Genomic DNA, 21,404 nt, shown 5'->3' with positions numbered 1-21,404 from the left:
TATTAATCATGATGGACAAGCTTTACAGATGATCAATAACCCTTCTCCTACCAAAGGGAGATACTAATGAGAAAGTAGTGGCCAAGAGCAGGACTGATCCCAAACTAATTTGCAGGTTGTCCCCATGTGCAGGTTCAGGTAAGCAAAGAGGATGGTGTGAAGGGGTCTGCTGGCCTCAATTTATTTCCAGAACCTGCCTTCTATGCTGCAGGGCTTATACACAGTCATACTGTGCACACAGACAAAATCTATCGTGCCAGGGAAACATTACAGCACTGGGCACTTGTGGATCAAATACCTTGAACAAGTACCATATGGAGGAAAGTCACAGAATCACAGAATCACCAGGTTGGAAGAGACCTCTAAGATCACTGAGTCCAGCCCATGCCCTAACACCTCAACTAAACCACGGCACTGAGTGCCATATCCAATCTTTTTTAAACACATCCAGGGATGGTGATTCCACCACCTCCCCAGGCAGACAATTCCAGTACTTCACCACTCTTTCAGTGAAAAACATTTTCCTTAATATCCAACCTATATTTCCCTTGTTGCAGCTTAAGACTGTGTGCTCTCGTTCTGTCGCTTAGTAGAGCTCTCCTTGGTATTCAGATCAACTTATAGCTATTCTCTGCTCTTTGGTGCAAAGGAAGGAAAAAAAATGAAGAAATAAAGACCACAATTTGGGATTCAAACAGTAACTGGACAGGAAATTTCCACTCAAAAAACTTTTTTTAAGTTTTATTAGGCAATTTCTGCTTTTACTGAAAATTGAAAATGATTTGCGATACACAGGAGGTAAGACCGAATGATGAAGTAGACTCTTGTTGTCTTAGAGACCATATGACTGCCCATAACAACTGATTTTGTTTATAAATGTTCTGCACACCAGCCCTGAAATCCATTATATATTGTGACTAAGTTAGACAAGTGCCAGAAATACTTGTATGAGATTATACACACACATGACTCTTATGCAGGCTCCTTACGGGAATCAAAGGAGAATTTTGCAAAGAAAAAAATAAAAAGCTGTAGCCATCCTGAGGAAATCTGATAGCAATGAAGGCAAGGCGGGGGTATCAGAATATGTGCCAGGAAACGAGAGATTTCTTTATACACACCCATTATTACATCAGCTGTTGCGCTGCAAGTTGCTACTAATGAGTTTTGAGAAAAGTGGGTTTGTCATTGATTGAGATGATTCCAAGCTTTATAAGGGCTTCCTAATTTCAAAACTGGTGCACAGTAGCTCTAAGATCCAGGCATAATAAAATCATCAATAGTAAGTCGTGACGGATAATAATGTGAAACCTTAAGCAGGTTACTGCTCAACAATCCATAATTTTATAATGCCAGCATTTTAAACATCAGCACCTGCTTCTACAGCCAGAAACTTGGTACTGCAGAGGAAGACTGTCAGCTGTTCTAAGAAAGGAAAAAAAATATATGAATAGTGAACATCTCAGCAAATTCAGTCCCTCAGGTTGGGACTTAAGGAATTCTGAGAGTTCTGAAACCAGAAAGATGCCCATATTAAGCTACTCCAGAAGTAATAAGACTAACAATCTCATGTCACAAGCTAGTGACGTTACTAAAACAAGGAACACTTACAATTAAAACACCAGTTGCAAGATCTCAGAGGATGCAAATTTTATCATTAGCAAAAATAAGGTCTAAAGGATGCAGAGATATAGCACTTCGTCACGTTTGGGCCTGCTAATTGTCAACATGAAATTGTCGAGAAAAAATATGTTTCAAAGACCTGCTTATTAAATACTGATTGTGTATGAACTCTAATTCCAATACCAATGCCATTTCAGTATTCCCTTAATTCTCAGTGACTGTTGACCATATCATAATCATTAACACTGAAGATACTAATTCGCAATGAATGTGTCAAGCCAAAAAAGACTTAGGAGAGAATATTCTTATGGAAATACTTTAAAGTTTGAGGCTTTTTAATGTATTCTTGTCTGCAGCCAGGATATGCTAAGCATGGGAATGATCAGTTATGGCAGTTTCCTTACCCTGGTGTGAGGAAATCCTTCATAATGCCTCCACCAGAGTATGACAACACAGATGTGAAGCAATGTGATTTTAGAGACCTCACACAGCTTATACAATGCCAGACTGGCAAAATTAACAGAATGCAGAAGTTTAATGTCTGGCTGAAGTGACAATGTCAGAAACAAGGTTTCAGATTCATTCCAGAAAGCAAGGATTCTTCTGGAATGCAAATATCCCATGTAAGGGACAGGTTTCATCTGAACCTTAGGAAAACTGTGCCAGCGGCACATAAAAATAAAAATAATAATAAAAAAAAGGTCATGAACAAGACTTTAAATCACAGAATGTAAGAAAATCATCAGGTGCAGAAGACAGCATGGTACTATTACAGGTAAAGATACAGAAGTTTCATCTCTCCAAGAAAATGGTACAGATTAAAAAAACCCCAAAACTTGATACAGAAAAATAGGACTTTTTATTTCATAAATACTGATTAATTTGATACTCACAGCTCCCAGCAGTTTATGCTTTCCCCTTCAGTCTTTTCTAGTACATTGTGAGACATTGGGCTGTGTGCTGTGGTTACTTCTTCAGACAAAACATCCCAATGCTCATTATCCCTGAATCTTTTCTTTAGAAAAAGTTACACCTGTGACAAGCAGAAGCAAAACTGAAGGAGCCAAAAGGCTTATACATTCCCAAGGATAGACTCAACTCAACTCTTGTAGCTTTCCTAACCTTATTCAACTGGCTTTTGTGATAAACCCCCAGACCCAATAATTAATTAAACTAATTATCGAGGAAAGGAGGGACCAAAGAAACCCCCAAAGTGCTTCTTGAGCAAAATCAGCCAAAAAATTAGCATATGACTCATGTTTAAGTTACTCCACTGCATTTTACAAGACTTCCAAAATAGCTGCATCATGCACCATCATTTATATAACACGAAAGATAGTCCAAACAGTGTCAAATACTGATTTCCAAATTATTATTTGCAAATATTAATGCCATATTTTCACATTTTGTAGCACATTACCAAATGTTTACAAAAACTACAAACTTCCTCTTCTCAGAACACATCATTTATTTATTACACATCATTAAAACATGCCTGAATATGATTTTTGACTAACAATGATTTTCACCCTGAGGCCATGCAATTGTAACAAAATAAGGTGATTTTAAAATGACATCTAGTCTATGGCTTTAGATGAAATGCATGTTTCTCAATAAGAAATTTTGGAGTATAGTAAGATTCCAGCACAACATCCTGAGCAAATGCAATTTACATGTGGAAGAGGATTGACGATATAGGATACAGGATAACAGAAATATTTTTGCATATTAACAAAAGAATGTATCTATGTACAGTGTAATTGCCTGTGTACACAGTTACAATCAGAGAATACTTAGGTAAATGGACAGGTAACTAGATAGGGACTTAATTACACAGAAGCTGAATTAATTAGTATTAGCTTGCAAACTTACAGCAAAAGTCCTCTGCACTCTTATTTTATCTAGCCTGTATCATAGTCGTGATAGCATACTACTGTTCCCTCAAGAGTCCTGCCTCAGTCACTCTACTGGATGGCTTGCTCTCTGAAGGGAGCAAATAGAGATGGAACAGCAGGAAAACAGAACGTATGCCAATGAACACTGAAAACCCCGAGACACAGGAACTTCAAAAAGCAATAGGAAAACTAAGAAAAGTACTCAAAAAGAGCTCAGAAAATAATTATTTTTGATATGGTGGTGTAAACATTAGCAGATCTTAATGTTAATTTCGAAGAAATATTTGAGTAATATGGTGGGTTTGAAAAATGCAGGGAAGCTTTGACACATTCATACACTGAAATCTGCTCCCTGAAACAGTTGCCTTCACTTGCAGACAGAAACAAGCTGTGAATCCAGAGAAAGAAATCTCTCAGCTACATATCCTTTAGTTCTTTTCCTGCTTAGTCTAAGGAAGTACTCATGGTGAGGCTGTTAGAACAAGTTCATTCATCATCTTAAAAATATTATTTTATTAATACAAAATACAGTGGGTATGATTTTGAGACTGAAGAATACTTACCATATTTTTGGCTAAAGAACAAGAGATGAGTCAAAAGGAACTTCTTGGCAGTATCCTGCCCTAAGCAAACAATCTGCATGTTTTACAAACAAGCTCAAGAGGAAGATACTGCTTGCTCATAACTCCCTAGATAGTGTAGGACACCTGCAGAGTTTCCCCACTACTTCTATCAGAGCCTCTGGTGAACAATCAGAAGTTGATTCTCCCAGTTGCCAGTGGGAGAACCCATCTGGTTCAAACACTGTGCTAGGCACATTATGGCATGATGCCATTTCCCTGAGCCATGGTATTAAAGGTTATTAATGGTTAAGAATTAATTAAGGGTTAAGAATTCTCTGACTGATTTTTGGATACATTTTGCATTAGAAACTGTCATCAGTCCAGTAACAACACTCCCACTCTGTCTCTCTGGTGGGCTGAATGCCAAAAAGAAGAAAACAGATTAGATGGCTCTTACCATTTTAAGCCTTCCCCCACAGCCAGTCAAACAATCAAAAAACTCTATTTAAAATCTACCTTTTCTGTGAACTACACAATTGTCCTTTCCAGCTTGATCACTTCCTTCTCCTCTCATATACATTAAATATATGTATTTCCAATGAGACATCCATATTCTAATCAGCTTTAAATATGCTGCATTCAGAGAAATGAAGCTATGTTTTCCTAGGTTGGAACTACAGAAAGATCCTCTCCTCTTCTCACAGGATACAAGGATAGCAATCAGTCCTTCTGAATAAAAACAGCTTCAGTAAGCAGCATCACCAACACAAACTTCCTGTTATGCAATCACAAAGTAAAGTGATACCTGTCCAAGATGGTGAACATTTATTCAGTGTTATGTTATATTAACTGTATTTAAAAATAAAATTTATGTTTTCCTAAATTTATGGTGCAGGCTCAATTACCACAAGAGAATTATTTTGTCAGCCTACAAGGAAATACAAGTTGTCTTAGTTATGATCATTGACGATTAAGCCACAAGGATTTTTTTAGATGGCCACATGTGGTCTTTTTTCTTATCTTAGGCTAAATCAATTTGGCATTGCAACAGTAGAAGTCAGGAAATTTTAGCTTACTGGAAATTATTCTAGTAATTCTATTTTTTGTGGACATACTGAGGGCTAAACACCAGACATTTATCTGCTTGCACAATCCTGTAACCCATGGCTTACTCATGCACAGTGCCTATAGTATTTAGAATCACCATCATTAAGTGGCAAGAATTGTCAAAAGTAAGGGAATTTATTTGTGTATCTTGACTCAGGAATGACTAACAACTCCACTGCCTAAAAGTTGAGAATTGGAAAAAACCCTGTATATTGTGCTCAAATAGATTTTTTTTCCTAGCAGATGCATCTGACACTCCCTCCTTGTGCAAGTAAACCAAGCCAGAAGAAAAGCAAGGGAAGGACACTGTGTAACATTGTTCCTAATGAACCCTAAATAATCAACAGAAGTATCAGCATAGTTGGAAAGTCTGGCCATGCTGATTAGACTGAAAGCAGCAGGTGCTTCACTGATGCACTTTTCAAGTTCAAACACCAAAATTATCTTCATTAAACAGATTAAATAATACTGCTGAAGCTTGACTGCAAAGCAGAAGATGAAAAAAACAAAATTCACTTCGTTTTGCTGACATTGCTGAATGCTTATCTGGCTGCTCTGTCACCATATCTTGTTCAGTCTAACATGAAACTACTCTTCTTGCCAGTGAATAAAAACTCCTACTCAAGCATTTGACTCTGATACAATCTAAAAACAGTATTCACTATCAGATATAGAACTCAGAGAGAAAAGGTATATTTAATGTAGAAGAAATTAATGTCACAAAAGTTCACATCTGAGTAGCATTCAAATAGCTTCCCACAGATTAAAGGAAATTTTGGCTTGGTCAAGTCTACAAAAAGATGCAATCCTTAAAAAAAAATGTTCAAAATGAGCTGGTCTTTGACAAGGCCCCATATTCTCACTGCATTTGTGGACTGCAATTCTGATGAGCAACAAGACCTTAGCCTGTGCAAAGATTTGCACAGAGAATAACTAAAACCAATGGCAAAATATGTAAGATGAAGACCTTAAATAAAAGTTCAAACTGAGGCTAATGTTTCTGCCTTGGAAGCTTGGCCTCCTTTTGAGTAAGATATGAAAGAGATTTGCTTCTTTTGAAGTTTACTTTCAGGCTTGCTAACTACAAACGCTTACAAAATGCTTACAGAACCAAAGCCTTCAAATAATATAGAAAAAATGTTCATTTACTTTGTTTTAATAACCCTTCATGGCAAATTTGGGAAACCTGTGTTCCAACAGAATAATTTTAAAGTGAGTAAATTTATTTGATCTCTGACTAAAGCAGATTCATAGAAGATATTTTTTGTCTTCTTTTGTCCACCCAGTTTAGGGATATGTTGGTTTGTCTTTTACAATGATTGTTAAACTGCAAACCCCAGCAGTTCCTCATCTTTCATATTTTTAAAATCATACATATGACAGAAGCAAAACAGCTTATAATATTTTCACAATTATTCTCATCTATTTACATACTTTTTGTGTGAGAGAAAAAATACTTTGCTTTGGGGAAATTGTTAGTGTTGCTCCTGTGACAGAGAGGGCATGATATGATATTAGAAATACTGCATTAAAACTCCACAGCAGGTGAACTATATGCATCATTAATTCAAAACACTACAACTTCTGTTCTGCTTGTTGTAGACATAGTAGCAGTTCTGTAAATCAGTGCCATTCACATCCTAGAGAGTTCTGGATTCAGACAGTTTGGGGACGGGAGCTACATATCCAAACTGACCTAGAGAAAGTTTTCACACAAACATGTCTGAAAGAACACCCTAAACAACTAAAATTTATTGGGAAGCTCTTTGGTCCCAGTAATCTGTCAAAGTCAAAATGTTCAGGCAGAAGTTAAACCACAAAGCAGTCACATCTGCCAAAAAAATTTGGCCACTGCTTTAATATGTGTAGTTTACATGCTTATTCAGATAATTGCATTATTCTGGAAAGATACTATGTGCAAGAATAATGATCCATATTTAAAAATCCTAAATAAATATAACTATTTATCCAAGCATAATTATATGCGTAAAAAATAGGTAATATCCACTTTCCTAGGGAAAACATTTCCCTCCAGCTGTAAGCTTGCATCAATATGGCTTCCCTCCTTTTAGCTTGCCCCAGCTTTCAACAGTTTTGTCTTCAGTAGCCATGTGAGACAAACCACATATATATATAACAACCATTTGATAACAAGGGTATTGTTTGATTTCTTTCGCTTATTTAATTTGAATTATTAATGCTAATTGTATCTAGTTGCACATGATCATTCTCTCTTTAAATACAGGTAGCAGGATTCCAGTTCACTTTCCTTATCACCACTGCAGCTGCTAGCATGTCCTGCAAACCACAGTGGAGTGTGGAGAAAGTTTTTCACACCAGTGCTGTTAGCAGAAAGCTACAAATCTCCACCCACTAATATTTCCTGATAGTACCCACAGCTTCAGTCCTAAACTAAGAAGGGTCAATTGCTGGAATAATCCCTCAGTTCAGAGATTAAAACCCTGACAACGTAATTCCATTGCTATAGAACTTCCACATGGGGAAGGAGAGAACTTTTTGGCAGAGACAAAGCACTTTCCAGAGTAAAAATGTCATTGTTTACTTCTTCCCTTTCAACTCCAGGCAGAGTTACCAAGCCTGCTATGCTTGGACAATTGCCTGGTGGTTTGATCAGCCTGAGGCAAGCAGGAGGTGCTTGAAAGCTCATCCAGATCCATTTGTGGTACCACAGTTTATTTTCTACATAAAGAACAATTGACAGTTTCTTCAGTTGATTTTTTGAGGTTTTTGTATTTAGATAATCTTTAGCACTGTTTTCCTCCAGCAGTGCAACTAGAGGAGAAAATATGAAAGTTGTTCTTTCTGCTGTGGCAAAGGCTCAGATGCACAATATTTGGCCTAGCTATAGTTCCAAAATATCCTAATGTGGACATAGCTTTTACTGGCAGAAGAATTATAGTTAATGTCACAGTTTGCTGAATTAGGCTGAGCAGTTTTTCAATTATTTATACTTTTTCCATTTCTACAATGTTTCAGCAGTCCAACAATTTTCCTAACTCTAGTGTCCTCTAAACAAGTATGCTCCCCAGCAACAAGAAACAAATCTGAAGTCAGGCCCAGATCCAGGGTAAAATTTACACCATTTAAAGTCACTTCCTAAAGAGATGGCAGGACAGAGTGAGTACTTATTTAATAGAGTTCTCCCGTATCTCCACTTCTGCTTTCAAGCTTTATGTTAGAATCATTTTATTTGGGCAGGCATACAGTAATGATTTTCTCTTGTACAATAAGTATTTCCACATTAGAAGCATTCTACTTGTCACTCCTGAAATCTTTGTATTTCACTCCTGAATATTTTACGTGGATTTGTGTTGCCAAACTGCAAAACAAACAAGATGTTTCCCCAACTTTTCCAATTATGTTTTTCAAGACAAAACACAGGTGCAAGGATGATGATAGTCTTTTGACTTTAGATAAAATGTTAGTGAGTGCTGACAACATCCTGAATTCATATAAGCAGTTTGCATTTTTGTCTGGATTGGCACTGCCTAGAACTTGGACAGGTATGCTACAAGAATAAAACTTGTAACCTACCAAGTAAAAGGAATTTCATTTAAGGGTGTCTCTTTCTTGACGGGGGAAAAGAAAGGGGGGATGATCAGGATTTGTGTTGGTTTCTGTAATATAGAAAGGACTCTTTAGCCTTCCACTTACAGCTTCTAGGTATTCACTACATTTATTTACTTCTAAGTTGATAAGATGTTTGAGTGGTTTACAAGAAGGAAAAGCAACTGTCAGCTGTGCAAGTGGTTAATTTTTGGTAGAAAACAGTATCTTTAAGTTTTTTTAACTAGAGTGAAATCTTCCAGCCACGGAGCAGTGAAGTAGAACTGGCGCAATCTTGAGACAATGAAACAATCATAAACAATATAATTTCTCAGTTATGAATATTGATATGAATTAATTAATCTCTTCATTAGGTTAAGAGGATTATACAGGCAAAATATGAAATAGGCATCCTTCAGCATCTAGAACATTCAGGCTATTGCAAGAAGAAATTGCAATTCTAGGAACCAAAGGAGTAAACTGAAATTGTACCACAATTTACTGGTAGTGGAAGAATAGGCTTGGGAATGAAAAGCTCTGCCATTCATGGAGCAACTGAAGCTGTCTTGAAGTGAATCCATTTGAAATTATCGGACCAGACAACACCACATCTGTGGCAGAAATGGCTGGTTACTGAAAGTGTAGTAGAAGGCCTATTAATGACAACATAGAACTTACATTTAACTAAACACATTGTCCTCCTCAAGAGTGCTTTTGAATACCCTCTTCCTGTTCTTCTGTTGTGAAAAATAGTGTGGTGGTGATGAGGAATACAGATAGCAAATGATTTACTTATTCAAGCCATAACATTGTTTCCTTACTATTATGCCCTGACAATATGAATTACTAAATTTTTTATCGACCTGCAAACATGCGCTGCAAAGTTTATTTCATAAAAGAATCAGAAAGACGATCTAAATGATACCTCTCTAGGAGGGCAAGGAGATGGCATATCACCTAACACAACACTGAGCTGGACACACAGTATCAAAATCTTGGTACTAACTTGGGCTTCTTTGAATCTCCAGACCTCAACACAGTCATCCAGCCCTTCTAAAATAAATTTGAATGTATTTTGGAAAATGCCATTCACAATTTTTCCTTAAATCAGGTCACACAAACCAAGCTGAGAATAAGATCCCAATCATCTCTGCTGGTCAAGCCCTGCACTAGCTCTCCAGGCATTACTCATCAGCCAGCACCCCCTTGGTTCACAGCTGGTAGAAGGTGCAATTTAACAAAGAGCTATTACTACAAGTGGAAAACCCACAAATTCCCAGAGGCACGTGCAATGTGTGTCTCACAAACCACACCCCTACTGACAGAGTACACTGCGTTCAAAGGCTCACAACTTCCTCAAACACCATTTCCCCTCAGAGCATGCCAAAATAATAATCCCAGAAAAGCCAACACCCACATGAACTTTTAAACTGTCTTTTTAAAAAGAGCACATTCATTATGACATTTTTTTTGTCTTGCCTGTTTTTAATGACTGAAAAAATATTGAATTAAACCAGAATGAAAGAAACATGACAAACAGGAATTTCATGATTCAATTTAAGTACAAGAAGTAAAACTGAACACCATTGACACCAAATGCAAAGATTTAATACCTTGATATCTACTTTTATCTGCTTAGAGAGTATTATCTGTGAAAGTGTCCTTCAACTTGTGTTCCTCAAGATACATGTATAAGTTTAGAGAAAAAGAGACAAAATGTAATGCGACAAAATGTGCTGATGCCCTAGCTGCACAAATAGGCAAAAAAAGAGGGTCAAATGAACAAAAATCATTAGGAAAGAGACAACAAAGAATATCACTGTGCCTAAGCACTGTATAAAGCACAGAAGGTACAACAGATGCAGCTATCTCTGCCCCATGCCCCAAACTCAATAAAAAGGAGATGGGTGAACCGAAAAGATAAAGAAAAAAACAACAGCGGGCAAAATTTAGAAGTAGATTCCACATGAAGAAAAAATAAATTTCAAAATTAAAGAGTAAATAAACCAGCCAAAAGAAACCCACCCAAAGCTTCTTAACAAATGAAACAGCAGCTGAAGGGTCCTACACTAAAGATATGTAAATCAGTAGTGGAATAGTAAAGGTGAATGGGAAGCAATTGTTTCCTTTTTCCCTAAACGTGAGGCCAGAAAGCATTGAACTAAACTCAAGGGCAGAAATGAAATGTACCACTTGTTTCTTTTTTTCTCCTAAAACACTTATTTAAAAAAATAGTATGAGATTCAAAACGTAAGATGTATATAGCAATTTCTCTCTGTTACTTTCTCCCAGGATGTTTGCAGAATGTTAGTATTGCTGCAACATAAAGAACATTTAAGGACAACAATGTAAGCAAAATATATGCTCATAATAGCTTCATTTTCTTAGAAAATCACACCAAAAGAGGTAAATTGGTCCTCAGACAGATCCGGTAAACTGAGTGCTTCAAAATGGTTTTATTCCATGTGCTGTTCTTCCATGTTTCATCTGGTTTGAATTCAAGTGTACTGTGGGTGGTCATGGTCTTAAATGCACTAATATATTCTCATTATATATTCGTGTACTAAATAAAAAGATCCATATTGTAGGGAGGAAGATGAGTAGATTGAAGGAAATCTATTTTTACACAAATCTTGTAGCTGTTCTATGTTCACACTTTTAATGGCTTCTAAATAATTTCCCAGAGTAAGAAAGGGTCAGATAAAAAAATGCAGATAACATACAGAAAAAAGATACAATTATGAGACACAAAGCTGTGAGATTAGGGAATATGAACAAAGCCAGGAGGATTGTTTTCATACCCTGAAAAACTACACAAAATGGGTTTCTACTTTCTTCTTTTGGGGATGGGTAGTGGGATTCAATACAAAAAAAGCTATAAAAAAAGTCTTAGAGTGTATCATATACCTAAACTAGAAAAAAACCAAAACTGACCATTTGAAGCAACAGTAATACTGGTAATTTCAGCATAATTTTGCATTGTAAAACTAAAAAAAATTCACAGCTATTTTTGGAATATACATATTCATGGGTGTGACTTATTTCTTATTTTTTAAAAGTTAATTAATTAATATATATAATCCTTTTCCAAAAGTTTTAACAAATGCACATTCTTAAAAGAAAAAGAAATTTTCAAATATTCCTGAGAAAGTCTGGATTAAAGATAAGAGCACTTCATATCAAAGAAGGGATAGCAGAAAGTAGCTTTAATAAATGCAGTACTTTCCATGAGAGATTCACAGAAAAGCGGTGACAGAAGCTTAGATAGAATGCAGACCCTACACGTGAAATTTTTCAGGGAAGGGAAACACCAATGGAGGCAATTCTTTGATACCAAAATGGAAAAGCATAACCAGGGGAACAACTTGTACCAGCAATGAAAGATCACACTATACCCACTGCTGCTTATGAATACAACATGCTTGCTGTAAATGGCAGAGAATTTTTGGAAGACACCACAATTTGTTATTTATACAGAAAATGTTACTTGGGGCTAGTGACAAGAACACGTGCCAAAAGTGGATCCCAAATGGAAGTAATTTTGAATTAGACTGAGATTATGAGATGATCAAAAATATCTCACTTCATAATTGTACTTTAACTCATTCATGAATAATGAAGTTAGCATTTCAAAACTACTAATCTATGAAGCGATCAGATAAATAGAAGTGGAATAAAAACTCAAAGATGCCCACCACCATTTTACACACTAACTCCTGAACATAATTCTATATAAAAATCCTCTTAATTGTATAAAGGAAATTTGATTCTGTGGAATACAGAGCCAACCACTACAGACTTACTAACTGGATTTCACATACATAGTGCTAGTTGATCAAACAAGTCAATTCTGTATGCAAATTACTGCTAAATATCATATAGCATTTATACTTTACATTTTCTATTGACAATCTATTTCATGACAGCTACTCATTCTTGAAGCATATACTCACAGTTGCACCGTTGTAAATTGCATCCTCAAATTTTGAATTTTCTTATGTCTTGTGAACCTTCTGTCTCATTGAGCATCATAAATGTCAAGATGACTGATACTTCTAATTTCCTGCTACATTTATTCAGTTGAAACGTTTGCATTTTTACATCCCCCTAAGACTAAATTAGCCCTGTGAAGGGCCATGGCAGCGGTGTCTGGTATTGTTTACTGTGGAACCCTGGCTTTACAGAGTATCTGGAAGAAGCTACACAAGAAGAAACATTACAGCTTTCAGATTACTGGCAAAGTTCTCCACTCTGTACTGAAGAAGTTCTAGCTGTAAATTTCTCAGAAGCAATATGTTACATCATGACAAAGGGAATAGTAAAGATCTGCTCCTGGGAGACTGTGACAAAAGGAAGGAGATACATCCAGAACAGTAGTGATCCACCAAGGGGGATGTTTTTTGTATGCTCTGTCTGCCAAGTAAGTCATCCTAATTACCTCAAGGCCATATTGCTTCTAGTGTAAAAGGCAGCTGATACCCACAACAAAACGTAACCTGTGTCTCCTGATTCTTTAACAACTGGAAAAGAGATGCTAAACTCGGAGGTGATTGTGGACAAGAAACCATGCAAGTTATTTAACTCCGAGAGACATCTGTTTTATTGAAACGCCCTTTACTGAAGAGTCTGGAGACTGTTTCAGTCTGACACCAGGGACAAAGAGACGAAAGGAAAATTCTTGGGGGACACCAAAATTGTAAGATACAGTAAGATATGTCACAAAGAGTGAAAATAGCTGTGGTTTACATCCACAACATTTTTAAAGGATATGAATTATTGAAGACCTAGGCAATAAAATGAAAGAAAAATAAAAATATGTAACACTCAAATTGCAAAGCATATCTACTAGTACTACAAATAGCCATTGCATTTTTTTATACCTACAGGTGTACCAAAATATAATCAATCTGAGCAGATGAATCAATACCAGGTTTTATTTCAGAACACTTAATACAAAAAATAGCTTTGTCATTAACAAATAGTGTTTATAGTCATAATATATGGCCTTAGTAAAGTGGACAGCACTGTCCAAAAAAACCAGAAGTTAGAACTAACACATGAAATAACAGAAAAACAGAACAAAGAAGCAGCCTCACCCCAAAGAAAAATTATGCTTAAGAAAAAACATATTAATCTCAACAAAACCAGATACTGATAAAAATGAGAATCACAGAAGTTTCAGGCTGATAAGCAATGCAGACGTGAAACTCGACATCATATCAACATAATTATTGTTGTTTGAACCAATTAAAGACATCATATACTTCCATCTCTCTTTTATGAATTAAGATAAGAACTTTGCTTAGTCAAACAGCAAACCAACTCAGCAGAAATTCCCTGGGAAAAATTTAATTAGACTTTTCTTTTGCATTAGTGTCTGTTGTGCATCAATACAATGTCTGGTAAAACTAGGCACAAACAACAATCAGCTTAACCCAGTTTGGAATTGCAAACATATTATTGTTCTCATTATTATGTGGGTTTTGAACAACATGATCTGTAAGAAAGACTAAAACTAAGCAACCTAAATACATTATTTTAGATAATATTTTACAAAACTTTTATCTTTATAGGCCATGGTTATCAACTGACATTATAAGTGCATACAGAAATGACTCGCTGTTCTGGTCTAAGTACTAAAAACAATTGCTCCACATTATCCACATCTGTAACAGCTTGCTGGCACCCTCCTCAAAATCTGGGGTGGTGCAAGGGGAAAACAATACACAGTCTACTCAACTCGTGACTGAGGTTCATTTGTTCAGCAGCACTGTGACTACATAAGCCATCCTGATCAGTACAAAAATAAACAAAATATTTAGCAAAGAGGAGAAAAAAAGGCAGTCTGTGTCACCTGTCACTACAATCTCTCAATGCTAATAATTCAGTTCACTTCTAAATTTTAACTTATTTATTACACAAACTGATTATTTCACTTCCTACAGAGGAACTTACAAATGCTAGCTATATTTTTTTACTGAATGTAATTAACTAAGTCTGTAGGAAAAGTCAATATACTTTGTAGTATTATATTAAAGATTTCACTTACCATAGAATGAGAGATACCTCTCTTGGCTCATATCACCGTGAAGGAAAATAAGCAGAAATAAAGCATTTAAACATTCTATTTTTGGTCAGCAGTCCAGACTTAGTTAACCAAGCAAAACAAACTAAAAAAATCCCAAACACCAGAAAAACAACAAACCAAAATCAAAAAATGTCACTTTGCCAAACCAAAGACTTTCCAAATAATTTTTTTTTTTTTCACAATTTCCCGAAAAAAGAATCACAATTTCTACAATTTCCCTGAGCCAGGATTAAAATAATTCTCATAATACAAAAAATGTGGTGTTTGATCCACTTGGTGGCAGATATAAAACAGTATACAATACACTTTAAAAGCTAAACTACAGCTAGATCATGCACAGCCATGTTTCAGTGCTTGGCCACATGCTACGTTTAAAAGGTCTGTTGAAGTTTCATGATGCAGTATTCTCAGATTACTGGTGGAATCTGTCAGAGTACATGGATTAGCTTCTTTTTCCATTATATGTTTTGCTGAATATGATATTTGCAAGAAGATACATGTGTGTGAAGCTGCACATGACACGTGAGAAGGTACAGCAGAGAAGCTGATACAGGAAGAACACAGTGTTCTCTTACAGAGGATAAACTCTTCCAGAATGTCTAGTGACAGTACTACCTGTTTAATGCTAAGTTTAATGCCCAGCCAATTCAGCTATTGATTATCTAGCAAAAGCTGCCAACAAAGATATCAACACCACAAACAATAGTTACTTGGCAGTTTGGAGAGCTGCCCACTGGGAGTGGGACTGGTGCAAACAAGACACAACACAGACTATGAAACAAGCATTGGAAGGCAGTTTTATACAAATTTGTATTTGCATGAGGTTTCATGGATGTTAGTGCTATTACAAGGCTGAATGGGATTTCAACACTCCAAGGTGCAGTAAAGCAAAAGTTATAAGATTATGAAAGTTTACCAGATATAAGTCGCTAACTGAGGATATTGAATTAGTCCAGTCTTTAACTTACAGATGTTAATTCTATGCACACTTCCATATTCTCCAATTAATGTACTTTCCATATCTATTAATAACATCTCATTTGCTCTCATTAAAATAGATGTAGTTAGCAATGCAGGAACTAGTTGTTGATTAAGTGATTTTAACATTTTCTCAAAACACAGTCCACACAAACACAATACGCAATCCAACTTCTACATGCCAAAGGAAAACCAAAAAGGATTACTGCATAGCTTAGCCTGCAGAAAACTGCAAGTCTCTCAAAGGTTGAAAAGTCCTCGAGGTCTTAAAGATCCAAGAAGTTTTGACCACGGCTGGCGCCATATTAGACTGAGTCAGAGGAATTAACCAGGACAGTCCTATCTGGGAAGTAAAATACAGACAGCTTAGAAAGGAGCAACACATGAGAGAAGCAGAGGAAAAGTTTGCCATTAAATGGTGAGCCAGCAAGTCAGTGCTCAGACATTCCACTTTGGGCTGATCCCTTGTCTTTCTTATGGCCACAACTTATTCCTTAGGGACTTTTATCTATCAGTTCAGCATGTCAAGAGAACAAAGTTTAGAGCAGTAAGAACCAGCCATCAAGCCTTGGAACCTTGAGTCCTTCCCAAAAGAAACAAGACCTCTATGTTATTTTAGGATTGCTTTTACAAACAAATGGTTTTGCAATTTTAAACAAATCTCAAAGAGCATACCTTAAAATTTAAAGAGAAAGAAACATAGAAGGAATAACATCTTCATTAGTTCAATCAGTTCTCAAAGTTCTCAAAGGAAGTGACTATGGTAACAAAAATAGAAAAATATTATCTATGAGCATAAATCCCTCTGTCACCAATTCTTTCTCCTGTCACAGTATTTCCAAATCACTGTACATCACCACACCATAATTTCCCTGAAAATTGAGCTATTACCTAAAAGATAAAGGTTTTGAAATTATTTGAAAGCAAGTTGGGAAATAGAAAAATATGTCACCCCTTACTCCTTTTGGAGCAGCACATTAAGAACTGCAACCTACAAAGCATGACAAATGTTATCATTCGCATGTAGGGTTTTTTTTGGTATCAACATCCATAATTTTCTTTGCCATAGTATGGTCCCAATTCTATTATTCATATATTACAGCCAAAAATATTAAAGGACAGCCATGGTTCAATGCTAAAGGCTTCTTGAGGTGAAGTAAAGCATTCCAAAATTCACCCTTGAACAGACTGAAATAAGATACAGACTGTATAAAAGAACAGCTTTTCTATTAGGTCAACTTTACCACTTGCATCCAGCCAAAGGCACCAATTCTTAACAGAGCAAAAGCTATTTCTGCTCCTGCCACATTTTCCCCTTCATTTATTTTGTACTTCTAAACCCTGGACAGAAGTAATTAAAAAATGAACTTTCTTTAATTGCAGCTTTGTCAGCATCTTACTCGGGTGACACCAATATACTGCTTTTGAGAGTTTTTGGTTCAGTGAAAAGGGAATCCAAATGTAGGCATAGCTTACATTTGGGGTAAATTTAAGTAATGATTATTACATAAGGAAAAAACAGAGAACATTGAAGTCCTTTCTCACCACATTATATTTTACCACAAACATCATATACTATTTCTAGGTGAGAGTGTCATAAGTATTAATGCTTTGAAGTTTTTGATGTTCAAATCTCTTTTTGCAGAAGATAGAAGCTGGCAAATTCAGCTCACATGGATTAAAAACATGAAGATGCCAATATGCAGGTTATTCTCAGAAGCAACACAAAGATGAGCAGAAGCATCAAGGAGAATCTTAACATGACTTGGCTCTTCTACTATCTTCCCTATCAAACAGCTGGGACATACAAAAAATATGATATTAATTAATGTTACATTATTTGCCAACAGATAAACTGAAGTTTTTAGAAGCAAGCATAGAAGCAAGCATAGAAGCAAGCCCTTGGGTGTTCCCAACCTCTCCTGTTTAATAGCAGCTTAATGAAAAACCCCAACCAACAAGTTAGCTGGGCAAGACATTTGTTTTCTCAGCAACTCACAAGGATACTTCTACCATTTCGACAGAGGTTACAAAGTAAAATGTAAGTCTCAAGTCTAAATAATCGCTAGAACAACATGGTCTGATCCTCCCATCATCATGCACATATCCACATCAAAAACTCATCATGTCATAGGTATGCCACTATGTTGGATTTCTGTTGAAGTGATTCTTGCAGGCACCACTTATAATTTAAAGATTCTGGAAACATGCTGCAAACATAGAAAATGCATTCAAGATAGTCAGAGAGCCCTTGCTGTGCTCTGCCACTGTACCGTACTGTTGAAGCAAACATGTTACATCATCTTAATTGTAGCAACAGATGTATTTGCACAATTGTTTCTGTGTTGCTTCTGTTAATAAAGCAAGATGACAGAAGTAGAATCATGATCATCTTTTCAAAGATTTCCTTTAGTTGAATCACTACTGTTGGCTCTGACTCCCAGCAGAGAGCTGAATGTGGGAAGTGTCCTAGACCGCACTGAAAATATTTAATGCTGCCCCTACAAAAACTCCCTGCAAGCCGTGCTGGATCAATTCTTCCGTTTTGGAGCCATTTTGGAATGATTATAAACCACCTTCCGCTCTTTAAATGAATGCATTGTAGTGTTGTCTGAAGTATTATTTAAAGACGGCATTCTGGCAGTTGTGTTGTCACCGAAAATGACCGAAAGTCGGGTAAATCGAGCTCCTTAGCCCCAGCGCAGCATCGAGAAGCAGGCATCATTAACTGCGGGCCCGGATGCACGGGGGACAGCTCCGCCCAGCGTGCATTCCGATCCTCTGCAAGCACGTTGCTTACATACATTCATCACAGGCATGTGCACCACAATTCCCAGAAATTCATACATATTATAATTGATCTTTACCATAAACCCCTTCCCTGATTCTGCCCCTTTCATGGTCTTGTTTTGGCTGGGGCTGCCTTCCTGAGCCAGATATACTCCCCTCCAAGGTTCCATAATCTCCCTTCTGTCCTTGCTCAGTAAGCAGACCCTGCACACCCTGTTTCTCTGCTAAAAGTACACATACGCAGTAAAACTCCTTGTTCTTAGATTAACCCTTTGGTTTCAATTCCCCCCTTTGAAACTTCTCAAATTCCTTAAGGTCATTTGATATGTTCAACTCGAGTTTTATCTACAGTCACATATATTTCTGCAAGGTTAGGGTCAATCATTTTGCAAACATGACCAATAGCAATGCTGATAATTATTACGATTATGATCACAATTATAATGGTTTCCAGTACCCCAGCCAGCCGTCCTTTCAGGGACCACCCTCCAATTCCTTGAAGAATTTTGCTGAGCCAATTAGTTTCAGAGGCTGTTTGGATAATGTTGCTGTCAGCAACTTGTTCTATTTTGTTGTCTTTGGAGATCTTCTGTTACATTTGGGATGTACACAACAATGTTCTCTATCCAATTTTAAATACCCACAAACCCCTTGTTCTTTGGCAGTAATAGAGCCAAGGCCATTCTGTTCTCTAATGCCATTTTAGTATCTGTTTATAATTTGGAATCCCCTTTCTGTGGCTTTGGATAATCTCTTTACTTATCAAGTTCCTTTGTTATTACATTATTCATTATCATATTGATTATTATATTGAATCTCCATTGACAGATTTATAGGGATAATTCCCCAAGGAATAGGCTCCCTTGCTGAATTGGGGATAGGGAACCAGGCTGCAATGCTGGACAGATTACACATTTTACCAAACCCTTGGATTAAAGTCAATATTAAATTTTCTTCACCACTTTCACCTAAAGATAAAATGATTCCCATAGCTATAGTCTGTATATTTTGCTGTTCATTTACAAATGTCTTTGAAATTTTCAGCTGCAGGGGTCCAGTGATTTCCACTGTCCACTCTGAGTTGGGAGCCCTCTTAGTTTGGGTGCAATGTATCCAGGAGTTAATTCCTTTCACTTTCACAGCCATTCTTGTAGTCAACAGAACCAGACAAGGTCCTTCCCAGCACTCCTGACACGGCTCAGATTTCCAGGTCTTGATGGTACATGATCTCTGGGCTGAAATGAATGAACTCAGGTGTCTAGGGTAGGAGGCAAATATTTTCAGTTAATTCAGTAATTTCCCTAATGAAATTTTGTTCCTTTTCCTCATTCCCAATTTGTTCCTTGGACAGAACACACCCCAATTGCCTCAAAACCCTAAAAGACACTCAGCCATGCATCGACACTCTCTCAGCAAACCAGCCTTCCATCATGGGCATGCCCATGTCAATCCTACGTGCTGGCAAACTCAAATCAACACACAACTCACTCCCATACACACGCACTCTCAGAGCCCAAAAAGAACTCAGAGCATCTGAGCAAACTCCACCACAAACCACCCAACAGCAACAACCATGAGGAAGCTGTATTTGCTTTTACTTTCATACATAGCAGCCAAATACACCCCAGTGATAGTAGAGATGGGTGCTACAAACAATCCGATGGGTGAGGGTCTTTAAGGGAAATCGGTGTTAATGTCTTTGGAATGGATCCTAATATCTCTACCAACCTCAAGCCCCACAAGTTTGTTGCAGACAGTCTGACTACACTTTGAACTCCTGAATTTTAGGGTAATAGGACAAATGGGTCCCCTGCTAAGTCTATTGCAGAACCCAGACAGCCTGAACTTCTGAACTTTGGAGGAAAATGACGCGTTTGAGGGGGGAATATGTGCTAGGCCGTTTGGGAAGGCTGTACCTTTCTAGTACCTGAGCCAATGGGGCAAGGAAGAAGGCAACATGCAGCTGGGAGTTTAGGATAAAAGGAGGCTGTGTCCTCCGAAACCTTGAGAGAGAAGCTCCACGGGGTTATGCCCCAGTCGACTCACTCCCTTTATTCGAACAAAGGTGCAGGACTCTTTGGTCTCTTTTGCGAACAATGACTTTTCATAGCATGATTTTCTGCACCACAGTTCCATACGATTATGTGCAAAAGGCATTGCTAAAAGGCATTTTAGTATGCAGTTAGTGTGCAATTATTGCCAGTATTACCTACCTATGTAGGCACATAAGTGTAATGCTGTAGATGCAGTGCTTTTTGTGGTGCCCAGCGCTGCCCCTGTGCCTGAGCCTCTTCCTCCCTGTGGCAGCTGGAGCACCAGAGCCTGTGGGATGCGCTTGGATGAAGGATGTCGAGGCTGCTTGGCTCTGACTGCCAGCCCTCCATGGGGACTGTCCCTGACCCAGCGTGGCAGTGGGCTGAGACGGCTCAGACACCACGGTTTAGGTTCAGTGTTGGGCATTTCCAGGCACACTTGTGTGCAGGTCTCCAATTCGGAGGACACCACGCTGATGCCTCGGCTCTGTGTGCATAATGATTCTGTTCGAAACTTCATCGAACCAGCAGCAATGGGGTATGGACTTAAGCATCTCCAGCACGCAGTCCAGATTGAATGTTAGGAAAAGATTCGTCTGGGAGATGGAGGTCAGTCACTGGAATTGGGTCCCCAGGGAAGTGATCACAGCACCAAGCCTGTCAGAGTTCAACCAGTGTCTAGCCAACACTCTTAGTTACATGGTTTACTTTTAGGTAGTTCTGTGAGGAGGAGTGAGTTGGACCCAATCCTGATGCGTTC

At 37.5% G+C, this 21,404-nt stretch overlaps 1 protein-coding gene across 1 annotated transcript in view; it reads right to left on the bottom strand.

The window, feature by feature from the left end:
- The window catches only part of ABI3BP (ABI family member 3 binding protein), a 126,883-nt gene extending 105,719 nt beyond the window's left edge, over nt 1–21,164 (bottom strand). The window contains exons 1-2 of the mRNA XM_032094251.1: nt 20,825–21,164; nt 18,488–18,602 (exon numbers count right to left, since the gene is read on the bottom strand). Coding sequence (XP_031950142.1) covers nt 18,488–18,602; nt 20,825–21,164 — 455 coding nt within the window. The remainder of the gene's footprint in view (nt 1–18,487; nt 18,603–20,824) is intronic.
- Nucleotides 21,165–21,404: the final 240 nt, after the last annotated feature.

Source organism: Corvus moneduloides, chromosome 2 (assembly GCF_009650955.1).
Source record: "Corvus moneduloides isolate bCorMon1 chromosome 2, bCorMon1.pri, whole genome shotgun sequence".
NCBI classification, from domain to species: domain Eukaryota; kingdom Metazoa; phylum Chordata; class Aves; order Passeriformes; family Corvidae; genus Corvus; species Corvus moneduloides.
This window is presented reverse-complemented; position numbering and strand designations above follow the sequence as displayed.